Source organism: Octopus bimaculoides, chromosome 19 (assembly GCF_001194135.2).
Source record: "Octopus bimaculoides isolate UCB-OBI-ISO-001 chromosome 19, ASM119413v2, whole genome shotgun sequence".
Lineage (NCBI taxonomy): Eukaryota > Metazoa > Mollusca > Cephalopoda > Octopoda > Octopodidae > Octopus > Octopus bimaculoides.
Window position 1 is genome coordinate 54,370,587 of NC_068999.1, and position 25,823 is coordinate 54,396,409.

The following is a 25,823-nucleotide window of genomic DNA, read 5'->3' on the forward strand; positions in this document are numbered from 1 at the left end:
ACAATAACACAGTGAAGTGTTTGTAGAAATTAGAAAATGTTTGTAAGACGACGAGGACGGAAAAAGGAATAGATGAAAGCATAAGGAGGTGGGGGAAGATTGGTGTGCGCGGGGGGGGGGGAATCTATTCACTGATTTATTTACACATTATATTACGTCTGTGTCTATGTCTACATTGTGGTTATTTCGTGTCTGTACGTCTGTATACATCTGAGTGCGGGTCCATCTATGAGTACATCCCTACATCCATCTGTGTGCGTGTGTAACTTAATTGCCAAACCTGTGTCTCACTGCGTGTAAAAGTTTGTACAGATATCTTTATCCGTGACTGTGTTTGTGTATGCTTGATTGTTAGTGTTGGGACTGTTGTTTTTTCTCACAAACCAAATAGTTTACTTTGTTTATGGACCTATTTTTGGAAGACTGACAAATACATAGAACCCACTTCGTTTTCCTCTCTATAATGTAGGGGATAGTGTCAAGTGAACAAGAGGGCGGGCGAATCTCATCAAATAAACTGTTACATACACACACACTATGTCAAACGCATACATAACTACACATTTAGAACTCTTATTTTCCAAGACTGAAAAATGTACTGAAAAATTTGGAGTGGAGACAATCCCAATAGCCAGAAGTTACTCAGTGGGGATGGCCACCACTCCGTATTAATAACAGTATCTTGTCCCATAATTACTACAATCATTGTGACGATATTGTTATTACTAGTATCAAGTTTAAAATATAAAAACGTATATAAATAAAGTTTTCAAACTGTACATACATATGCGTACGATTGGTGTGACAGACACCATCGTACCACACCCGTCCAAATATCAGTCAATCACCCATGTGTATTATATATATATATATGCGCGTGTACGTGTTTTCTCAACGAATTATTGTAATGAGGAAAGAATGTACAGCATCACAATTTCGGTGTAAGTCTCTGATGGGGGGTGGGGGTGGGGGGCTTTTGAAAACAAGATATTCGGATATTTGGAGCTTTTGAAGACTCACGCACAACACAAATACGTGATACGCTTAAGCAAAATAGCTACACAAACATTCATATCATACACTTATACAAAGACAACAATAATGATGCATGGTTCCTTTTAGCAAGGTACACGGCGATGTTTTGTTAAAGAGAAGGTCCAGTAAAACACATCGACCCGAATACTGTGTGTTTACACACATTAAACCCACAAGGGTCGATCCCGGTGTGAAACTAAACTCACAAACACTGCACGAAGAATATAGACCGGCTTTCTGATGACTACGCCAGGAAGTGACAACATTCCACTATATATATATATATATATATATATATATATATATATATATATATATATATATAGTTCAAAAACACAATAACAAATATATATATATATATTGTGCGTATGTGTCCGTGTGTGTTTTCACAATATTAGTAAAAATTGTAAATACATAAGTTAATAAAATGGTTTAGAGACATATAGATAGTTAAACGTGAATATAAAAGCCGTCTAGTGCTAATGGCTGGCTAGTTGGTTGAATAATGTAATATAGATTTGATTATTGACAGTCTAGCAGCGGCGGCGGATGACGGATGGACATTTCCAGTCTTCATGGGCCAGATTAGGAAGACTGAGAACGGTCTTGAAAATGTGGATTAGTGATGGTGCTCGTTGCATCGTCTTCCACCTGGGATTAACGCGTAGAAGAGAGGACGTCCCATAACAAAAATATCTTATATTAGAGAAGAATGAAGTACGATGTATGTAGTATGAAAGTAGATAGGTGTATGTGCGGCTGTACGTGTGGAATGGGTTAGTGGTGCGACTCAAATACGGACCGAGGGTGTAATTCACACGGGTGCATCAGTAAAATAAACTAAAGAATAAGACAGGTACAAATCTAACATGGATATAGAGGTTTAAAAACAAACAGGACAAAAAAAAAATAATAAAGAGAAAGCTCATCCCTGTAGAATGTTTATCAATGTGGGGATAGAACGATAGTGTTGATGGTGATATCGTATGTCACATACATAGAGACAAAGATAATGAGAGAGAGAGGCAAACAAGTGACAGGCTAATAACAAAGAGAGATGGAGATGTAGCGAGAGAGGCGGTCAACTCACCGTAGTTTTAATTTCTTTGTTGGTCGATATCCTACGATGAAAAGCTTTTGCAGGTTCTGTATCTATGTCGCTGTCAGAGGAATACTCGTCTTGTGTTGGGCCACCATCACCTTGCATAAATTCCTTGTCCCTGCTCTCCTCCGGCCCAGCTCCCCTCCACTGACTGCAACTGCTAGCCGCCATCTTGCTCCTCCTTCGCAGCCCGTCTTCCTCCTACCCCTTCACACCGCTTCTCTTGCTGAGACCGAGGTCAAAGGTTGTATCTATAACTTGCGTGTCAGAGTTCATAGAGTATCACAGAAGTAAATGTTGATTTAAACTCACGACGTCTTTTTTCTTTTTTTCTTTGTATATTATTGTTGCAAATTACTGAAACGACGACAACATAAGACAATGTAAATAGATTTCTATTGATACATCAATACACACACACACACGCACGCATATGTATCTTTTAAACAGAATTTGTGATGAAAAAGCAGAAGCGATGGTAAAACGAATTTCAAATAGTCGTAGTAAAAAATATCTTTCAGTCAAGCCTTATGTAGGAAATTGTTGATAATGAATACCATGGTAACCCAATTCTCATTGAGAAATGAATGTTTACAGTTCGGCGAGTATTTACTGCTATTACATCATCACTGTTACTTCATGGTTAAATTACTTCTGTCCCAATTAGTAAGGAAACTAAAATGACAGGTAATATTCCATTCAAGGACTGCATATATTTGTGTGTGTGTATGCATATATGTGTGTGTATATATGTGTATATACATATATATAGATAGATAGATATGTATGTATATATATATATATATGTGTGTGTGTGTGTGTAAATATGTATACGAATATAAATATATATATATATATATAATATATATAGGTATAGAGTCTGATCAGCTGTCCACAAAGCTGCAGCTTTAGTCAATGTCAAACCATTGGTCATCAGACTTTAACTTTATTGCTTTAAAACTTCACTGTTCTATACTTTAGACTGTGCTTCTTATTCAGATGGATATATGATACATTGAAAATATATATATATAAACACGCACACACACACACACACAAGGTAAGTAGGGTAAATCCCAGCTGTTTCCTCTTGAAACACATCTACTTATTCCATTATTACAATCCACTATGTTGTTGCAATTGTTGTTGTGTTGATGTAAGGGGCATATTAGAGTTGAAAATTCTGGAAATATTATTATATCATTTGCAGTTATTGTATAAGAAAAGAGGAAGTTGGAATTGGGAGGGTTATTTATTATTTACCATTACATATGTTTCATTTGCTAACAGGAATTACAAAGTTTTACATGTTAGATAAAAATGTAAGATATTTCCTTTTAGAAATTCTTCAGATAGAGAATCCAATAATAATGTATTATTGGATTCTCTTTTTGAAGAATTTCTAATTGGAAATCTCTTACATTTTCATCTAGCATATAAAACTTTTTAATTCCTATTAGCAAATGAAACATATGTAATAGTGAATAAATAATACCAAAACCTCTCATCCTAAATGTGGGCACAGTACTATGTTGAGGGCCTTACCTGAACCTTGGCCAGTCTCAGCTGCTGCAACTGGGGATGAAATATCTTCTTGCCCGACAGAAAAGAGTTAATCTTTGGGATGCACTAAAATGCTTTAAAAATGTAGAATACAAGCTAATCACCTACATAATCAGACTGTTCAAGAAGTAGTCATACCCAATAAATGGTGTAACAGCATCACTGTCAACTGCAAAGGAAATGCAATAGAGAAAGGAAATTACAGAGATATCAAATTGCTGGACCTAGTTATGAAAGTTATGGAGAGTTGAAGCTCAATTGATTAGAAATAGAATTAACCAAGATAAGACACTCTTCAGCTTTGTACCAGAAACAAATACTATTGATACTGTCTTCCTAGTGAAACAACTGAAAAAGTACTTAGCTAAGATTTAGCCACTGTACTTACAATTTGTCAACCTGTAAAAGGCTTTTCACAAGGTTCCATGGTCTATAATATGGTCATCACTTAGGTAGCTAGAAGTAGATGAATGGCTTGTGGAGGCAGTACAAACCATGCCCAGAGCAGCAATGAGGACAGCAGTGAATTTAATAGACATGTGTGATTGCACAGGGATTAATTCTCAGCCTCCTTCTATTTATCATTGCTTCCAGGTTATAACGGAGAGTTAAAGACCTGTTGTCCATTGCATCTCCTATCTGATAATGATCCAGAAAACATTGACAGACAATAAATGTAGGCTGTGCAAGACAAAGACTGAAGATATCAACCACATTATTGCCAACTCTGAGATGTCTTCCAGATACTATCTTCCCATGAGGCATGATGCAGTGGCCAGAACATCCTGGAACAAAATGATAAAAAAAAGAATACACCTACAGACAAAATTGACCATATTGACACTGATTGGTCAAAACTGATTGGTGGAAGTTAAAAATTTAAATAGTCACCAAGTTAAAACACAACCAGCCACATATTGTTGTGTGGGAAAAGATCTGTTCTGTTGTGGAAATCAGCTGCTTTTGGACACCAATGTTGTTAGAAAAATACAAGAGAAAGAGGACATCTATGGACCATTGATAAGGAGTTTGCAAATTCAGTACCCAAGATACACTTTCAGCTTCATACCTGTTATAATTGGAGCAACAGGATACATACCAACCCATCTGGAGTAAAGTATGACTGAACTTGGAATCTTAGGGAGAGAATGCAAGTCCTTAATCCATAAGCCACAAATCTGGGACTACGAAAATCTTCAAGACCTTCTTAAGATTTAGAGTGTGATGGTTAAAACAAGACACCTTCCTTCACAACCTTGCTGCTTCGGAGGTGGCCAGTCAAAATTTATTCTAAATTTAAAAGAGAAAAAGAACATATGTACGTACATACATACATACATACATGCATGCATGACAGGCTTCCAACCAAATTCACTCACAAGGCATTGATCAGCTTGGGGATATAGTAGAAGGCATACGCCCAATGTGCCATGCAGTAGGACAGAACCCACAATCACATAGTTGCAAAGTGAGCTTCTTAACCACACAGCCATGCCTGCCATAAACAACGTTATATTAATTTAGCATTAATATCTTTAGAATCAACACGAAGGAAAATAAATGTAGCAAAAGCAATGAGAAATATGGTGAAGAATTTTTCAACCCCAAAAACCAATTTCCTAACTGGAATCCTTAAATTTCTCTCTTGGAATCCTGCATATGATTAAACATAAAGAACTGAATGAATAAATAATTAAATAAATAACGAAATAAATAAATAAAACAAGGCTAGGTTGCAGGGTGTGGGAAGCCCGAAAACTTTATCTATTCAGTGAGGATCAGTACACACCCAATCACTCATCACCACCACACATCATCCTTCATCTCACACACACACACACACACACCTCCCAACAGAATAATAGCAAATTTTTTTTCATGATTCATTACTATTATCTCTCTTTTCAATCTCAGCTCTTAAACCCCACCTTACCTTCCATCTTGATCAAAAGATTCTCCACAGAAAATATTGCCCTCCCCACTCCATGGACAACTACACACCTACCAAAAGAGAAAGAAAAAATAATGGAGAATGGATCTAATCACTCTTTTACACACATAAACTCTCTCTCTCTCTCTATCTCACACACACACACACACACATTGTCACTTGAAACAACAATAGGGACTGATTTTACTACCATTAAAATACCACCTCTCTCCCCTCTCCCTCACACACACACACACACACACATAAAAGCACTTCAATCTGTTGTAGAAAGATAGCATGCTTGATGGGGGAGTCTGTGGCACTGCATAGAGTGTAGTGGTGAGGGGGGAGTCAAAATACATTATGTATCCAATTGTATGGTGAGGTGGAGTGGTTTTGACAGAGTTGGTGATGTTAATGGTCTTGGTAGTAAATTTCATGTAAATGATAATTAGGTTTGCACAGGTGAATCATATAAACCATCAGATTCTTCCCAGTTGCTATCTTTCCACCCCTCTCTCTTTCTACTCTACATGTCTCTCTCTCCCTCTCTCTTTCTTTCACACACACACAGTGCTGTATTTATTATTACTTTGTATGTGCAGCTTAATGGCAAAATCTTTAGAGCAGTGATAAAAACGCCTTGTTTTGGCTCTTTACATGCTGAGTTCAAATACCATCATGATCAACTTTGCTTTTCATCCTTTGGGGTTCATAACATGAAGTACAAGTTATAAACTGGAATTGATTTAATTAACTCCTCAGAACTGCTAGCCTTGTGCAGAAATCAAAAATTACAACTGTAGTCATGGCTGTTGCCAGTGTCATGTAATGGCACCTGTGCCAGTGGCACGTTAAAGGCACCCATTATACTCTCAGACTAGTTGGTGTTAGGAGGGACATCCAGCTGTAGAAACCATGCCAAATCAGACTGGAACCTGGTGCAGCTCTCTGGCTTACCAGTTCCAGTCAAACCATCTAACCCATGCCAGCATGGAAAGCAGACGTTAAATGGTGGTAATGATGATGATGATGAATAGTGGTTTGGGACAATTGTTAGACCTTTAGGCAAAATGCCTATTTGTTCCAGCTCTTTACATACTGAATTCAAATCCAGCCAAGAATGAACTTTATTTTTCACCCTTTTGGTGTTGATTAGGTAAAATAAAGTTTTGGGGTAAATTTAATTGACTAATCCCTCCCATAAAATAAGTACCAGTTGTGTACTGGTGTTAGTGTGATCAACTTTACTCTTGGGTAGGGATATAAAAACTGCACTCATCTACCAAGCCATATCAAGTCAGTGTGGCAGAACAGGCTCATCAAACCAGCTCAAATTAACAGCCTCCACATCGAACCCTGGTTGGTGAAGTGAATATGCTGAAGTCTTCATCCTGCAGTAGACTGAACACAAGCAATCTAATCCAATCCAATCCAACACTTCCCACCAAAATTTCTTACCTTGCGTCTACATTAGACATTCTTTTATTTGTTTCAGTCTTTTGACTACGGCCATGCTGGAGCACCACCTTGAAGGGTTTCATCGAACAGATCAACCCCCAGGACTTATTCTTTGTAAGCCTACTACTGTTTCAATCAGTCTCTTTTGCCAAACTGCTAAGTTATGGGGACATAAACACACCAGCATTGGTTGTCAAGCAGTGGCAGGGGGGGACAAACACAAACACACAATGGGCTCCTTTCAGGTTCCATTAACCAAATCCACTCACAAGGCTTTGGTCAGCCTAAGGCTTTAGTAGAAGACACTTGCTCAAGGTGCCATACAGTGGGACTGAACCCAGAAGCATGTGGTTTGGAGGCAAGCTTCTTACCACACAGCCATGAATGGTTATTCTATACACACCAACACCGATTATACTGGTATTCAAGTGAGTAAAATCAGGACGTGTTACATGTAATGTATTAGCACACGCTCAGGAAAGGAAAGAAAGATGGTTTAATGTTTCGAGCATAAACTCTTCTTCAGAAACAGAGATTCGAGATTCCATTATTTATAAGTTTCACAGGGTAATTTTGTTCTTGTAAGAAGCTTTTGAGTTCATCAAGTCTAATTTAGCATATTTGTGAGTCAGTTACTATGATGCAGCTGCATTTTGCCATATTGTATGGGTTGTTCCTTTTGATGTGTGAGGGGGTGACAAGAGTAGAAGTTTAAGTATTGGTGTGTGTCTGTGTTTTTGTAAAATGTGTCTGTTGTGACAGTGGAGTTGTGTATTTTGCTGTGAATATCTAGGAATGGTAGTTTATTGTAGCTGGTTTCTGTTTTGAATTTGATAGATGAGTGCAGTGTATTGAGGGTGTTGTGAAATGTTTGTAGGTCTTACTTTGGTCTATCGCAAAAAAGAAGCAGTCATCGAGGTAGTGCTTCCACTTCTTCACAATGTTTTCTTTGAAGTTGTGGTCAAAGGTTTTTCCTACTTCCTCATAAAGTCTGCCTTCTAGGTAACTCATGACTTGGTTGGCATATGAGAGTGCAAATTTTGTACCCATAGCCATGCCCTTTAACTGTTGGTATATCTTATAATAAGATCTGAAGATGTTTTCTTCTAGTACTAGACGAGTGGCTTTGGCAATGAAGGCTGTTTTGAAACGTTCATCTATACATCCTCTGTGTTTCTCTACCCAGTGTTTGACCACTTCCAGGCCTAAGGTATGCAGTATGTTGGTATAGAGGTTAGTGAAGTCAAAACTTGCAAGTATAGTACCTTAAGGGATGTGTTTGAGAAAGTTCATGTCATCCCATATATAACGGGGTATTAATAGGCATAAGGATTTGAAGAGTATGTCCAAGAGGCGACTCACTTGTTGTGTTGGGGCTTAGGGTCTAGCGACTATCAGTCTCATTTTGAGGTCTATGGGTCTTTGTATTTTTACATATTGACTCTTCTGTTCATTTATGGCCTTCTGTATCTCGGGACATTTGTGAATTTTGGGCAATCTGTAGAAATTGCTCTCTATGATTATGGAGTTGCATAGGTAGTCCTTTTCTTTATCTGTGAAGGAGTCCTGGTATTCATTAATAAATGTTCTGATTTTGTTCAGTGTTTTTTCCAGAAGTCTTGATTCTTCTTTATAGTATATTTGATCTGTTAAATTTCTAGTATTTTTTCTTTGTAGTAGTCTGTGTCCATAATTACTATCGCCCCCACCCTTGTTGGCTTCCTTTAGCATAATTGAATTGTCATTCTTTAGCCTTTGTAAAGCTTCCTTTTCTCCTTCATGAAGGTTCTGTTCGCATTTATGGGTACTGAGAGGGAATTTCAAGATTGTTTCTATATATGTATCTAGGTGTTATTGCTCCCCTTGTAGGGTGTGAAATGAGATCTTTTCTTACAATTGATTCGTCCTCTACATTCTTGTTGTTGAAGAAATCTATACGACAGAGGTGACGGTTGAAGTTCTCAATATCGGTTTTTAATTCTATGAGATTCGGAGTAGGTGTCAGGGTAAATTTGAAACCTTTTAGTAAGAAACTTATTTAATTTTCATTGAGGTCTCTATTTCATAAGTATATAATTTTACGGTCTCTGTGTTTTGTGGGTTCATTAGGAACTTCTGTTGTATTGGGTCTGGAGCGTGGTTGTGGCATTTTCTCCCTAAAAAAGGGGTTGTATTGTGATGTCTCTAATTTCTATTTCTAGGGTTCAATTTCTATTTCTGGGGTTTCAGTTGCTATTTCTGGGATTCGGGCTTCCTTGTGATTGAGGGAACAGTTCATGTTGTCTGTATATATTTCATTGTTCATAGTAGTTGTCTTCTTCCCATCTACGTTTGTTGCGTCATGTAGGATTGGTCTTCATATATTGTAGGTTTCTTGAGTTTTCATTATGATTTTTTATATTATAGTTTCTGTGTTGTTTGTTCCACACTTGTCTTTCGTCTCATGTGTTCATCCATCTAGGTCGTCCAGTATCATGGGTTAATGGTTGTCTGTATTTTGCTTGTCTTACATATGAAGGGATATATAAAATATCCCAGAAACAGCTGTAAGACCTTCTATTTATAAATGTAGTGAAATCTTTCAGAGCCTTAGATTTTTATCGCATTCTGTTAATCTTTTTATATATACACGTGCTGATATATGACCTACGTTGGACTCTTCATTCGCATAATCACCGAACCTGGAGCTTAACTATAGTCTGTCCATAGCACTTACTAAGCATTACCTGACACTTTTGAGATTTCTTGAAACCATTACCTCTCATAACCTATATATATATATATATATATATACTCACACACACATATATACATGCACATACACACATATATTATATTTACATATACATATATACACACACATATATTGTATGTGCCTATATGCACATGTGTGTTTACATATATATTATATATATATGTGAGTGTGTGCTTGATTTTATTACATAGGTGACAATAACTTAACACAATTAACAAATATACCACACCCTTCGTTTCATTGTTGATTTGAGGTTTGAATGAAACAGTATAGCTCTCAATTTCACACACACATGCACACGTACACACACACATGCACACCTAAACACAAAAAACCCACACACACATAAATGCAAACATATTCACTAGTGTACATACATTTTCTGAAAGGGATGGAGTGGTGGGGGTACAATTAGATTGCACAATTATAGGAGAACAGCTATAGCTGATCTTTCTTTCCATATATAGAAGTACATTTCCCTGGTAGGTATTTTTTGTTATATTTTTTGTTCTATTTTTTGTTCTATATATTTTATTTTTTATTTAAACTCCTGACAAAAGAGAATGAGAGAAAAAAGAGAATGAGAAAAAGAGAGAGAGAGAGAGAGAGAGAGAGACACTTAGCAACCAATGAAAAAAATTTATGACATCGAGAAATAATTCAAATATTTGAGCAATAAAATATGGTCATGTTATGATTTTTCACAATCTTTTTTTTTCCTTCCTGATATCTTTTGTTTTTTAGTCATTAAATCTGGTACACTTAATGAAGAAATCTCCTTGATAATGAGTGTATGATTCTTGCCATATTGAAATAACACAAAGGAGCCATTCGATTTTATAGTTTTCTATTGTCATGAGAGCTATATTATAAAAGTAGACCTGCAGACTTCAAGCAAGCTGTGTTTGCTTACAACTTGGTTTCAATTCCCAGTTGGAACCACTTGACTTCTTGTCCATAGTCAGTACCAATGCCATTGGGAAAATCATAAATGTCACTCCTTATTACCCTGCCCTTATAAATTTGAATGGTCTCTCATCTTCTCTCCCTTCCCTTCTCTCTCCTTCCACTCTCCCTTTTCCCTATCTTTCTTCCCATTTATACCCCTTTTCTCTGTAGAAATCTTTTCTCATTCATACATCAATAAAATCATTCAACAAAAATGATAAAGATAAAAAATTTTAAAATTACAGAGTGTACTGGGTGTATTTTATCAGGGTATTAGCGCTAAAATGGATGTCATGTCCTTGACTTGTGTGTTTTTTAAATGGCTTATAAACACTTTCCACACTGCAATTGATTTTGTTTCAGCACATGATCTCAGATCAGGTCACTTGCTATGCAAGTACATCTCCTTAATATATTTTATTAGTGGCCAGCATATAAAAAAACCTTTTAGTTAAAATACATTTATAGAGATATATAAAATACATTTATACAATTGTACCCTAAAGAATTATATATCTCTATTAAGGATATATATATATATATATATATATATATATATATCTTTAATCTTTTATTTGTTTCAGTCATCAACCCCAATATTTATTTTTTTAAAAAAGCCTGGTACGTATTCTATCAGTCACTTTTGCCGAACTGCTCAGTTACAGGCACATAAACACATCGACACCAGTTGTCAAGCAGTGGTGGTAGACAAACACAAACACAAATACATGCATACAGGCACTTACACACACACATGCATACACACAAATACATATGTACTACATGTGTGTATATATATATATATAGATGTAGGCATGGCTGTGTGGCAAGAATCTTGCTTCACAAGCAAATGGTTCCAGTCCCATTGCACAGCACCTTGTGCAAGTGTCTTCTACTATAGCCTCGGGCTGACCAAATCCTTGTGAGTGGATTTGGTAGATGGAAACTGAAAGAAGACCCTCGTATATATATGTATATATCTATGTGTGTATGTCTTTGTGTCTGTATTTGTCCCTCCATCACTGCTTGACAACCAGTGTTGGTGGGTTTTCATCCCCATAATTTAGCTGTTCAGCAAAAGAGTTGACTAGAATAAGGACCAAACTTAACAAAATAAGTCCTTGGGTCAATTTGTTCAACTAAAATCCTTCAAGACAGTGCTCCAGCATGACCACAGTCAAATGATTGAAACAAAAGAAAAGAATATATATATACGATGGGCTTCTTTCAGTTCTGTCTTCCAAATCCACTCACAATTTATATAGAGCAAGTAATAACACATTTGCACAGCTTCTTAACAATACCATTACACAAACATACAGGAAGGCTTCTCCTCAAACTTATGATAGTGTTTAACATGAGGCCAGAGATATAGTGATTAAACTAGGCATAGAAAGTAAGGTAGAGACACTTGCAAAGAAAGAGGCCCTCATATCAATCAAGTATCATAAACCACACTTGGCCTCTAACCCCATGTGCTGGTTGATAAACCCTGCAAAGTCTGAGATTGGACAGGTGAGCAAATGGCTAATCAGGAAGATCAGCAACGGTGTTCAAAATGCCTCTGACTTTTCCCTGAGGTCATTACATGGTTTAAAACCAGTAGCGGAAGGGGTAGAGCTAGGTTTACCCAATTTGATATAATGCATTTCTACCCATCTATATCAAACGAGCTCCTTTTTAAGGCATTGGACCTTGCTAGGGCTTACACTGAAGTCAGTGACAAGGACATACACATTATCATGCACACCAGAAGAACCCTACTCTTCAGTAAGGGGTTGGCCTGGGCCAAGAGAACTGATCCAGCAGGCTCCTTCAACATGGCAATGGGTGCCTTCGACAGTGCTGATGTGTGTGAGCTTGTCGGTTTCTTCATCCTAAATGTATTCAAAAGGAAATTCCCTTCAACTCACTTTGGCCTCTACAGGGATAATACGCAGGTAATAACAAGAGGGGTAAATGGCCATATGCTAAGTAGGCTTAGAAAGGACCTTACCAGCACCATTAACTCCCTTACACTGAAGATCACAATAGAAACCAACCTGAAAATGGTGGATTTCCTTGATGTGATCCTGGACTTGGAATCTGGTGTCTATAGAACCTTTACGAAGCCAAACAAGAAGCTATCAGACATTAACACAGGTTCCTGTCATCCAGCCATAGTGTTCAAGAACCTGATAAAGTGTTCCAGCAGTAGCATTTCCAGCTTATCTTCAAGCAAAGAGATTTTTGATGCTGCTGTCCTGTAGTACAATGAGGCACTGGCTGCTAGCAGTTTCAAGGACAGGATTAGTTACGGGTCAGAACCTAACCCCTCCAAGCGAGGTGACACCAGAAAGTGTTGTGGTTCACACCACCCTTTTCTTTAAATGTTAAGACCCAAGCAGCTAAGATTTTTCTTAGCTTAGTTGATAATCACTTCCCCTATACAAATAGATTTAGCAAAATATTGAATAAGCATACCCTGAGAATCATCTTTAGCTGTGCACTGAATGTAAAAAGGATTTTAGAAAGTAGGCCCACACCCAAGACAGAGGCAGGGTGCTCATATAGGTGGAGGTAGGAAAATCACTAAAGCCTGGATATTAAAAGTAATTCAAGGGAGGTAACGTCGGATCTAGTTATAAAAAGTTACTTCCCAAATAAGTAACAGCATCGAAACTTCAAGTTTACCAGTAAACCACAAAAATTGCACGACATTCACATTAACGTTTGCAGTTTCTTTTGTTTACAACCCCACCTTCAACTGACACACATATACACATACAGTGGTGTATCTGTTGATATGTGAAAAAACGAATTGCAGCCTTATATTTAATACACATATATTAATCTTCGCTGTGAAAACAGACATCCACCAATAAACCACATTAATCTTAGCAACTTGGAAAGATGAAAATGTTTCAGATTTCAGTGAAGCCAAAATTACTTTGCACTCTACTGCTATGTATAGTTGACGAAAAGGCCAACTACCACAGAACATCATCATCATTGTCGTCGTATTTGTTACCATTTGACGTCTATTTTCTATGCTGGCATGGGTTGGGGAAATCATTTCTTATTTGGAATTACAGTCTATATAGATGTATTGGAAGACTCCATCTCGCCCTCTCATTCTATTTTCTTGAAGTTTCTATGGCTAGTTGCCCTTCTAAATGCAACCATGTTTCAGAGTGTACCATGGCCTTAGCACTAAAGAGATTGTTGTCCTCAGCATGACCAATTCTCAGATGACATTAGCATTCTGTTTTCTTTTCTGCTAACTAAAAACTTTTGTTTTTGGTAATTTAACTTTTAGATATCTCAATTTTTGACCTTGCTTCCATGTTTAGAGCTTGTCCTTCAAGTCTTGAACTAATTTGGATATAAAAACTACATTGTCGTACGGGTAACCTGTTGTGGCCTGGCAAACTATGATAAATAACAGGTGGAGAACGAAGCCCTGGTGGACACCTATCTGCACACTGACACTAAATTCCTCAATTAATTGTTAACTTTCATTGTACATGGCTTGTATGGCTATTGTAATTCATTGCACTGCCCCACTATTTTTCTTAGTGACCACCGGATGATGGAAAGAGGAACTGTGTTGAAGAACTTCTCTAAATCAATGAATGCTAGATATAATGGTTTGATTTCAGTAAGTTTCATAATGGGGTGACCCTTACGAAGTTTCATTAAAGCAAGATGTCGCTAATTATTTTACACAAAATAATCTAAAATTTAAATCAATTAAAAACAAATTAACATGTATCATATTTATACAATGCATGATCAATTTTTAAATTTAGAATATTTATGTTCTGTATTTAGTGAGACGCATTAAGTTTTCTTCATGAATTTTGAGGAGAGCCTTCTGAAGAACTCTGTGTAAGCTTGTAACGTTATACATTGCAAACTAAACATATAACTCAGGACACAGATGAAGGAAATAGACGAATCTCTATCGGTAAAAGATGCAGTTTATTCGATCAACTGAATTACTTGCTCATTTAATTAACGTTTAAATGGCTTAGTATTTCACAGGGACGTGTATGCTTAGAGTATTTCTCAGAATTGGTGCGACACCATGTGCGGAAGAGCTGTACTTTTGAATCCATCCAACTGTTTTCTATACAATATTCGTCTACCTAATTTCACTCACAAGATATAGCCGAGGTTGTAGAAAATGGCATCTGCCTAAGATGACAAGCTATATGGTCGAATCTGAGACTTTGCAGTTGTGAAACGAACTTGCTAACCATTCGACTATACTTTACCTACATGTTGAATAATGTAGTCTGAGATAAACTATATTTTTTTAAAAAGTGGGAGATAGTCACAGGTGGAACACCTTTTATCACAGATTTACTTAATTCAGGGCAGTTTAAGAACTAAATAACAACACTTGTTATTGAAATTATCAATATTCTTCAGAGAAAATTTATATATAGCTAGCACAAACACGAATTATAATGAATCAAGAACATCTTCCTGTAAACTGTAGAATTGTCATCAACACAGTCATGAAAGTGTAGCCGATGGATAGGCAGAATCAGTAGAGCAAAAAAAACAAAATGCTGTGCGGTATTTAATACGGACTCTCGCGTTGTTCAAATGAAGCCATAGTCGACAAAATAAATAACCAATCTAGTATTGGGATTGGTTTATATTCCTATAATTGATCCGAAACGTGAATGGGGTTATAACTGAAGACAGAAGGCGAAAATGCTAGCGGTTAATTATCCGACAACCAGCCTCGTTGTGATTATGGTTTCTCCACCGTCGCCCTCACATCTATAACACATTACACAGGGGATGCATTTTCATCTTACACCGTATCGCCTTTAATCTGTAAACTATCAGTTTTTAGCTTGGGATATTTTGATTTCTTCTTTAGTTGCCTAAATGTTGATTTTAACGCTATAATGACCTGTATGATGAGTCTTTTTAAGGAGCTTTAATTTGGTATAATTGTTGTAGTCATTATTTATATATGATAGTTTACACTAATTAAGCCGAGCGCTAGCTTTTGCTTGACACAAACATTGAAGCTTTTTTTCATCTGCAACATTTGGTAAGTCACTATCCTAAAAACTTTCTTTGAACGTTTTTAAAATATATCTAACACATAAACGGAGCATGAAAGATTGCTTGGAAATACATGGCGTATTTTATAAATATTCATAGTTAAAATTTCTTGAAAGCATGAAATTGTTAGCAGCTCTTTCGGTTGTGTATTAGATTGATATTTATGTCTCACTGGATGGAGTACTTTTTTGTTGATTCTACCTATATTGGAGGTAATCTTCCAGTTTCGAGAGGTAATAGAAATAAATAAAAAAATATTCAAGGGAAATAACTGAACGACTTACCAGTATTATCCGTACTGCTTTTTCTCTAAAACAGCATGCGACGGAATTTTTTTTTATAAAAGTTTAAAATGTTTTTTTCTTTTTACAAACAGCATGCGATGAAATTTTTTTTTATAAAAGTTTAGGGTTAGATGTTGTGCAGCCGGTCTTCCACGAGGCATTTTCGATTTCTCATAAGAAACTATGATATTCAATCACGCGTGTGACTTACATATAACGTCAGTTAACGTCAATCAAATCACGTGATTTATTTATAAACAAAGTACGGATAATACTGGTAAGACGATCAGTTATTTCCCTTGTATTTTATTTACTTTTTTAACCTCTCGAAACTGGAAGATTACCATATATATATATATATATATATATAATGTGTGTGCACGCTCTTGGATGTTTTCTCGCGTTCATGTAGTTTTTTTCTTTCCCCCATATAAATAGAACTACACAATATCAAATCCATGAAAAGGGCTTTACTTTTAAATCTGGTCTATGCGAGACAACAACCAATAAAATTCGTACACACACATGATAAGTTATTTCCCCGTTTCCATGCTAACTTCTATATTTGCTTCTGCATCTAGTATATGACAAAACTTTAATCCTTTCAATGTCGATAAAAGAAAATAAAATAAACAAGGAGTGCCGAAGATGGTGCTGACATAGTCGACTTTGTTTCTCTCTCGGAATGTCTGGCTATATGCCACTATTCACCATCCGAACCCGAGGGTTTATACCTCGTCACCGACACAGCACTGTCAGCATTGAAGAGGTATAACTTGTTAAAGTTGTTATTATTTAGTCCCAAGTCATCCCTCAGCCAGTAGACCTATGATGAAAGGCATTCTAGTATCGATCACACCGTTTTTTCACATTGTTAGTCTCTGGTTATATTATTCTATAATTTGTTGTTTTGTTCCCCATTACCACCACCTAAAGACAGCAGAGAATGATTTGAAAGCGAATTGACTGCTGTTTCTAGCAGATCTAATCACCACATAGATGGTCACTCATTACTCTAGTCAAGGTATGTTGAGGTTGTAGGTCTTCTACCTACACTTCACACGGTACAATGTACATTTCTACCCCAATTGCCTTATCTTTTTTGGTCAATTAAGTCTTCTTTTCTCATGCATTTTCTAAAAATGTTTCTGTTTAGTCCCAAAGTATCTAATATAATTTTGCAACTAACCATTTCATGTTGTAATTCCCTGTTAAAATTTCCTCCCTATACCCTCCTCTCTCTTGTTATACTTACTACCTTTTCTCTTCCAGACCTCACACTTTACACTTTCCTTATAGGGCCAGTCCTCTGGAATTAACACCACTTTCCATTCTTCCTGCAGACATCAACTTAGAAAAGTTTAAGGTGAACTTTAACTGAATTGATATCAACTGTCTCAGAGAACCTACAAAGGTTATCTGTGCTTTCTCCTTCTCCTGATCCAGGCAAAAAGAAAAACAAGGAACGTCCCATCTGAAAGAGTTTCAGTATGATTTTCCCTCCTCCTCCTTTATAGTTCCAGTAAATGGAGTGTTGCAGAGAAAGTTGCAGATACAACACGTATATATTGTTACTGAGCTCACATTATCTATGTCTGTCTATTTTTCAGATTGCTGATTTGTCAAATCTTGTCAAGAATGGCTGAAAAACACGAAGTAAAAGTAAGCAGTACACTTAGCCCTGATTCCATGAAAGGTATTGCAGAGTCTATTGGGGTCAGTGGAATTCCTGATGATGCTGCAAGCCAGTTAGCAGAAGATGTTAGCTACAGACTTAAACTCCTTATTCAAGTAGGTTTCACTCTTCACATTTAAAAAACATTTTTCATCAAACTGTAATAACTTGATATCATGGTGGCATGCTGTCTGGCTTGGAGGTTAGGGTGTTGGGCTCATGATAATATGATTCTTGGATCAGGCAATGTGTTGTTTCCTTAAGCAAAGAGGCACTTTGTTTCATGTTGCTCTAATCCACTTGGCTGAAGATGAGTATCAGCCCTGTGCTGGTACAGCCTACTCTCTTCTCAGCTGTCACATCCTGGATATGCCCCTGGATCCAGAGAGGGAATACCAAGAAGGTGTCTATGTCTGTTAGTGGTTACCTAGTCAATTATCTAAAACATGATACAATGCAAATGACAATGATGCTTTATACTGTCTAAAAGATACATGGCAAATGAAAATAACAGGCTTTAAAATATTGTTATTTTATAGCTTAGAGAATGAAGGATGGTGTCTGTGACTCTTCTCTGAACCTTCAAGCGAGATGGCAGTTATCCTTAAATCAAAGTCAGCCTGAATACTTGCAGTAGTGTGGACTCTTCTAAAGCTCATATCATGTGGTTGTGTTAAGCCTAGTGACTGATTAAACACACCACCCGAAAACAAGAAGAGTCTCTCAGTAATGGGCCCCTACACAGGTTTCATCTGTCAAATTTTACTTACAAGTCAATCCTGAAGCTAATAAGTGACACCTGCACATATACACACGCACACGTCTTTTTTTTATTGTACATTTGTTAGGAATTCTCTCAACCCAAATGTTCAATATGCCCAACTGATACATACAACAACTGGGAATACTGCCAATCTTTCTTATTGTGTCATTTTTTTTTTATAGCCAACCACTTCACCCTATGTACTAGAGATTGCACTAGAGATTTTGTCTGTCAGGACTAAAGACCTGTACCTTACATTCAGAATTTACAGCCTAATGTAAATATTGATTTCAAATTTTGTCACAAGACCAGCAATTTCAAGGGAGTAAGTCATTTACATCGACCCCCAGTAATCAACTAGTACTCATTTTATCAACCCCAAAAGGATGAAAAGCAAAGTCAACCTCCGAAAAATTTGAACTCTGGACATAAAGACAGACAAAATGCTGCTAAACATTTTGCCCAACATGCTAACAATTCTGCCGGCTTGCTGTCTTACATAATAAAGTAAAAGATATGAGAGTCAACTCTATTTTTGTGCAGTTTCAGTTTAGAGTTTTAGCTACTTTGATTAATTTTTCACCTCTAATATTCTTAAGAAACTCGTGAATATCACACACTCTGAATTCCTCTGTACATAAGAGCTCTTTCTTATGGTGCATTGTGTATCACTTTTAAGCTATAATTAAACGGTCTATCTTGACAGCCAAATTCTTTTCTGTTTCAGGAAGCTGCTAAATTTATGCACCACTGCAAACGAAGCAAGCTAATTACCAGTGACTTTGATATGGCTTTGAAGATCAAGAACTTGGAAGTAAGTTATCAACTATTTCCCTTTGAGAAAGCAGAACACTATTGTAATTCACTCTTGTTTAATACATGACCAAGTCAGTAAATAATCAGATAATTAAACAATAAGTCACAGGTCCATAACATAGCAACAGCAGAGCATGTGTTCATAACCAAGACACATTACCCTTAATAGCTCAGTCCAGCTAGCTGTAATAGAGTACCACAAATTAAGTGGGATGACTGAGCGAATAAATTATCAGATAACCAATCTCGCTGAGTCGTATTAAAAGCTCCCCTTCAGTCATGAATGACCATGGGATTGCACCTAGAAAGTTCCCCTCCAAGGCACAAGTCTGGGCAAGGTTGTTTTATGGAAGACCAGCAGTCGCCCATGCATACCAGCCTCCCCACTCCATGCCACTGATGTTATCTAAGGGAAAGACAAACACTGAAACAGCTTGGCACCAGTGATGTTACAACTCATTTCTACAGCTGAGTCAACTGGAGCAATGTGAAATAATGTGTCTTGCTTAAGAAAACAACACACAGCCTGATCCAGGAATCAAACTCACTATCTTGTGTTTATGGGCCCGATGCTCTAACCACTGAGCCATGCACCTTCACTGAGTCGTTTTAGATAGTTGTATAAAGCATACAAATACACTGTTTTGACTCTTGTTTATTTTGTGATTGTAAATGGATTCCAATAGTTACAACAATGAATATTCTGGTGTTTGATCAGCTGAACTACCTGCCCATTGTATTAACAAGTGAAGTGGCACATTACTCCAGAGGCACATTTACTCTTAACATAACCCTCGAGCAAAATCAGCACGACACAGTGTGTATGGAAAGGCTGAATCTTTGAATGATCGCAGTCTAATGACTGAAACGAGTAAAAGATGAAAAAAATATAGGTATACTCCATTTGATGATTTCACTCACAAGACATGGGTCAACTCAAGGCTATGGTAAAAGACATTTGCTCAAGATGCCATTCAGTGGGAATCAAACCTGGGAACTTGTCATTGAGAAGAGAATTTCTTAACCATTTGGCTGTGTTGCATCCAGTTAAGTATTATGTAGTATAAGGTGTTAAAAATTTTCATTGTTCATCTATGACTTTCACTGATATTATTCCACTACATCGTTTTTAACTGGCGACCATGACTTTTTCACACTAATTCAGTTTTATGGTCTCAGATGAAGTCACTTGCCAAACAAGTACAACTCTCAAATAATTTAGCACAGAGAGAGGAACTGTAAGTGGCTTACTGTATGGTAACTGGAATTTTAGGGGATTCACTGAATCATTTTACGAACACACTTTATATGCACATTTCCTTTTTATACAAATATGTTTTGTTTATGTGTGTGTGTGTTTTTATTTTTCTCAAAATGAATTGAATTGGAATTTTCTCTTGTAGCCATTGTATGGTTTCCAGTCAAAAGACCTTATACCATTTCGGTACACCAGTGGTGGAGGACGTGAGCTACATTTCTACGATGAAAAAGAACTAGATCTTAATGAGATAATCAGCAGTCAATTTCCAAAAATTCCATTAGATGTTTCATTAAAAAGTAAGCAAAAATACAACTATTCCTTATTTTTAATGTTTTGCTTGTTGGTTTTTATGCTATATGGACAATAGACATTAAATGATGATGATGATGATGATACCAACATAAATGAGAGCCAGACACTTTTATTTTATTTGTCAGCCTTGTTACAGTGATTTGCCAACTAAACTGGAACAAACCAAAGTTTTTCTTATAAATATTTTAATTTTTTACTGGTTTCATTATTCGGACTGTGGCCATGCTGGGACATTGCCTTAAAAAAAATTGTTTTTCATTAATTATATTCACTCCAGCTCTTAATTGTTATCTGGTACTTATTTTTTTTACTTTTAGTGGTATAAATGGTTGTATTACACTAATATACATATGCACACATACACACACTCCTCATCATCATCATTTAACGTCCACCTTCCATGCTGGCATGGGTTGGATGGTTTGACAGGAGCAGAAGCCAGCACCTGCCTTCTGTGTCTGTTTTGGCATAGTTTTACAGCTGGATGTCCTTCCTAACACCAACCACCCAGCAGAGTGGACTAATGCAATATGTATTCATACACACATTTCTGTACAGTTTTCATCTACCAAGTTTCCTTCAGATGACATGTGACATCTACCCAACATATTACACTTAGTAGTATTGAACCCAGAACCATGTACTTATAAAGCCATTGTCTTAACCACACAGCCATCATGACTTTTTTTCCTGTTTTCTCTCAGCTCACTGGTTAAGTATTGAAGGAGTGCAGCCTGCCATTCCTGAGAACCCTCCCCCTGCATCTAAAGAACAACAACAAAAAGAAAGCTTCGACACTTCCATCAAAGCAGTCATTGACCGTTTACATAAACCGAAACCACACACTGACCTTGCCAAAGCACGGATGAAGCAGAAGTGTGCCAATACTGCCAAATTAAAGAATCTCATAATACATGAATTATCAGTGGTAAGTATCATCTCTTTCCTATCCTCTCTCTCTCTTTTCAATCTTTATCTCACCTTCATTTTCCCTTGCTTTCTCTTCCTCAATTCATATCCTGTTAGAGTTATGCAAGCCTTTACTTACACAGTCTCCATAATTACAAATTTAGATAATGAAGTGTTGCAAGTCACTTCAATAGAATTAAGTAGTTTAAGATGGTATGCTGACAGAATCATTAGCACACCAGAAAAAATGCATGACAGTATTTCTGATGACTTTACGTTCTGAGTTCAAATACTGCCACAGTCGACTTTGCCTTTCATACTTTTGAGGTTGATAAAATAAGTACCAGTTGAACATTGGGGTCGATGTAATCAACTTACCACTTCCCTTGAAATTGCTGGCTTTATGCAAAAATTTGAAATCAATATAATTAGGTAGCTTGTTGTACAAAGTTGAACTCCTTCAATGAGTTTCAGTCTTCAGCAGGGCTCTACACCTCCACTACCAGTGATAAGCATTTCATTCTCATAACTAAAGATTTGCTATATTTCTCACAATCTATGTTTTAATTCAGTATGTTCATAAATAAATATATATGAAAGTATGTGGCTTAGTGGTTAAAGTATTCAACTCACAATCATAAGGTTGTGAGTTCGATTCCCAGCAGCGCGTTGTGTCCTTAAGCAAATCACTTTTATTTCATGGTGCTCCAGGATACTCTTCTGGCAAAAATAAGTAGTACCAGTAATTCAAAGGGCCAGCCTTATCACTTTCAGTGTCATGCTGAGTCTTCCTGAGAACTACATTAAGGGTACGCATGTCTACGAGTGCTCAGCCACTTGCACGTTAATTTCAAGAGCAGGCTGTTCCATTAATCGGATCAGCTGGAACCTTCATCATTATAACCGATGGAGTACCAGTTAATACATGGGGCTTGTTTCTCTGTAGTTTCTTGTCACACATACATATCATCCTACCCTCAGATAAGTTTTTACTTCCCCTCCCTCTTTTACATGTTTCTTCACCACCACTCGCCACTCCACCCTCATCTTCTTTCTTTCTGTCCTCTACACATTGTTATCTCCTTTATTTAGTTACATCATTTATATTTTACTTGTTTTAGTCATTAGACTGTGGCCATGCTGGGGCACCACCTTGAAGAATTTTTAGTTAAATGAATCAACCCCAGTACTTATTTTTTTAAGCCTGGAACTTATACTATTGGTTGTTTTTGCCAAACCACTAAGTTACGGGGATGTAAACCCACCAACACCAGTTGTCAAGCGATGTTAATGGACAAATATAGACACACACACACATATACAACAGACTTCTTTCAGTTTCCATCTACCAAATCCACTCAAGGATTTGGTCAGCCCTAGATTATAGTAGAAAACACTTGCCCAAGGTGTCATACAGTGGGACTGATCCAGAATTATATGGTTGAGAAGCAAGCTTCTTACCATTCAGCCACACCTGCCTTTATGTATTTCTATGGTTTTGGCTGAGAAGAATTGACTGTAGCCATCTATAACCTTCACAAACCCTCTGGAACTAGTGGAATTGAGGTGCATCAGGAATGACTGCAAGTCAATGTCTGTGTGGAAATTGTGGTTAGGAAAGGAATTTGAGAGGTTTGAGGAGGAAAGAAGGAGTAATGTGGTTAGGGTTGAATGAAAAAGGCATTTAAGAGTGTTTAATTTAAAATTTTTTTATTTACTTTCTGGATCTAGAGGAAGGAGTAGTACCTATGGCCTTCACAGGTTCTCTAAGACTAATGAGATTGATATCATTAACATTATGCTTAAACTGTTGCAAGTCAGCACCTCCAGGGAAGACAAGTTCCATAAGGCCAATGTTCTGAGTGAAAGAACTGGAAGCAGTGATTAGTGGTGGAACCAACAAAGAATGACGAGAGAAGAGTTGCATGTGTATCCATTGCTGCTCCTTCATCACTCATATTGGAAGCGTCAAGAGACTAATCAACTTCAACAAGCCAAAGCCTTTGTAGCAGCAATAGACAACACAGAGAAGTGAACCAGCACGTCTGTAGGTGAGAGGCTGGAACATGTCTGTGAGTGGCTTTGAATCACTCGAGGGAAGTGATCATTCTTCAAATGCTTTCTAGGATTATCTGTGTGAAAAGTAATAACCTGGAAAAAGTAGTTAGTGTTGCTAATGAGAAACTAACTAAGTGTAACAAGAGGGATTGGGCCTTTAACTAGTTGCTAAAGCAGTTGAAGATGTAGGGTGAGAAGATAGCAAATCCGTGAAGCATCTTCAATATCATTCCATATATGGGAGCAGTATTCCATTGTGGTCCCAGTCAAGCTTTATAAAGTTGTTAAGAGTGTCATGATAATTATGTTGATAAACATCCAAGTTTAATACCAGCCTTTACAGTGTAGTTGAAAAAGACATTTAAAGTGAATGAATTGTGTGTGTAGCGAGAGAGAGAGGGAGAGGGAGAAGTGTCACAGTAATGATTTTTTACTATTTAAGTTGCCCATCATGTCTTCATCTTCCTTACAGGAACAACAATTATATTATAAAGAAATTACAGAAGCTTGCGTTGGAGCTGATGAACCACGACGTCAGGTTAGATGATAATTTCTTTTTATTTGTTTTATATTCTTTTATTCTTTTACTTGTTTCAGTCATTTGACTGCAGCCATGTTGGAGCACCACCTTTAGTCGAACACATCAACCTCAGGACTTATTCTTTGTAAGCCTAGTACCTTATTCTATCAATCTCTTTTGCCGAACCGCTAAGTTACAGCGATGTAAACACGCCAACATCAGTTGTCAAGCGATGGTGGGGGACAAACACAGACACATGAGAGGCACTTATGCCAATGACACAAAAGGCACCCATGCTTGTAACACGAGACACCTAGTACACTCTGTAAAGTGGTTGGCATTAGGAAGGACATTCAGTGATAGAAACCAAGCCAAAACAACTGGAACCTGGTGCAGCTCTTTGGTTATCATCTCCAGTCAAACTGTCCTACCTATGCCAGCATGGAAAACAGATGCTAAATGAGGATGATGATGATACATATACACACATATATACACAATGGACTTCCATCCAGTGAATTCTATTGAGAGGGTTTACTGTATGTTATTTACTTTGGTGATTGTTTTTCTTTTGTTGATACTTTTTTTTTTTTTTTTTTTTGCAGCAAGCCTTACAGAGTTTAGTGTCTGACCCTGGATTACACCAAATGCTGCCTCGGTTTAGTACTTTCATATCTGAAGGTGTGAAGATCAATGTTGTTCAGAACAACTTAGCTTTGCTGATTTACCTGATGAGAATGGTGAAGTCATTGATTGACAATCCAAACTTGTATCTAGAAAAATATGTGAGCACTCCTTTCGTTCTGTTTGTATCTTTTATTTTACTTTTAACTTGTTTCAGTCAATCGACTGTGATCATGCTGGGGTACCACCTTGGAATGTTTTAGTTGAACAGATCAACCCCAATACTTATTTTTTAAAGTTTGCTACTTGTTCTATCAGTCTCTTTTACCAAACTGCTAAGTTATGGTGATGTAAACAAACCAAAACTAGATGTCAAATAGTGAGGAGGTACAAATACACACACACACATATTCAGTGAGCTTCTATATAGTTTCCATCTACCAAATTCACTCACAAGACATTGGTTTGCCCAGGGCTATCATAGAAGACACTTGCCCAAGATGTCATGTAGTAGGACTGAATATGAAACCACATGGTTACAAAGCAAGCTTCTTAACTATAAAGGCATGCTGTTTATGTGCAGTTCAATAAATATAGATTGTTGTTTAATCCCAAACGTGTCCAGAATGAGAAGAGGCAATGCCCATGGTATTCAAAGACCCTCCGAGACTGGTGAAACCAATGCAGTTAATGTTCCTCTTGAACAGTAACAAGTCAATGGATACTGGAAAAACATG

The 25,823-nt window shown here is 37.0% G+C and overlaps 2 protein-coding genes across 8 annotated transcripts in view; one reads left to right on the forward strand and one right to left on the reverse strand.

The window, feature by feature from the left end:
- LOC106875416 (diacylglycerol kinase delta) overlaps positions 1 to 2,462 on the reverse strand; it is a 162,884-nt gene extending 160,422 nt beyond the window's left edge. For 2 of the 3 annotated variants that reach the window (XM_014923543.2, XM_014923541.2), the window contains exon 1: positions 2,126 to 2,462. In XM_014923543.2, the coding sequence (XP_014779029.1) occupies positions 2,126 to 2,308 (183 nt within the window). In that variant the 5' untranslated portion in view covers positions 2,309 to 2,462. The remainder of the gene's footprint in view (positions 1 to 2,125) is intronic. The other variant, XM_014923542.2, reaches the window with a different exon arrangement.
- LOC106875417 (transcription initiation factor TFIID subunit 6) overlaps positions 1 to 25,823 on the forward strand; it is a 73,003-nt gene that overhangs the window by 30,284 nt on the left and 16,896 nt on the right. The window contains exons 1-7 of one of the 5 annotated variants that reach the window (XM_014923548.2): positions 2,734 to 2,824; positions 17,759 to 17,939; positions 19,314 to 19,400; positions 20,806 to 20,959; positions 21,680 to 21,903; positions 24,415 to 24,480; positions 25,068 to 25,247. In XM_014923548.2, the coding sequence (XP_014779034.1) occupies positions 17,787 to 17,939; positions 19,314 to 19,400; positions 20,806 to 20,959; positions 21,680 to 21,903; positions 24,415 to 24,480; positions 25,068 to 25,247 (864 nt within the window). In that variant the 5' untranslated portion in view covers positions 2,734 to 2,824; positions 17,759 to 17,786. Of the gene's footprint in view, positions 1 to 2,733; positions 2,825 to 10,193; positions 10,329 to 15,581; positions 15,851 to 16,897; positions 16,918 to 17,758; positions 17,940 to 19,313; positions 19,401 to 20,805; positions 20,960 to 21,679; positions 21,904 to 24,414; positions 24,481 to 25,067; positions 25,248 to 25,823 lie in introns of those variants that run through there. The other 4 variants (XM_052974685.1, XM_014923547.1, XM_014923549.2 and 1 more) reach the window with 4 other exon arrangements.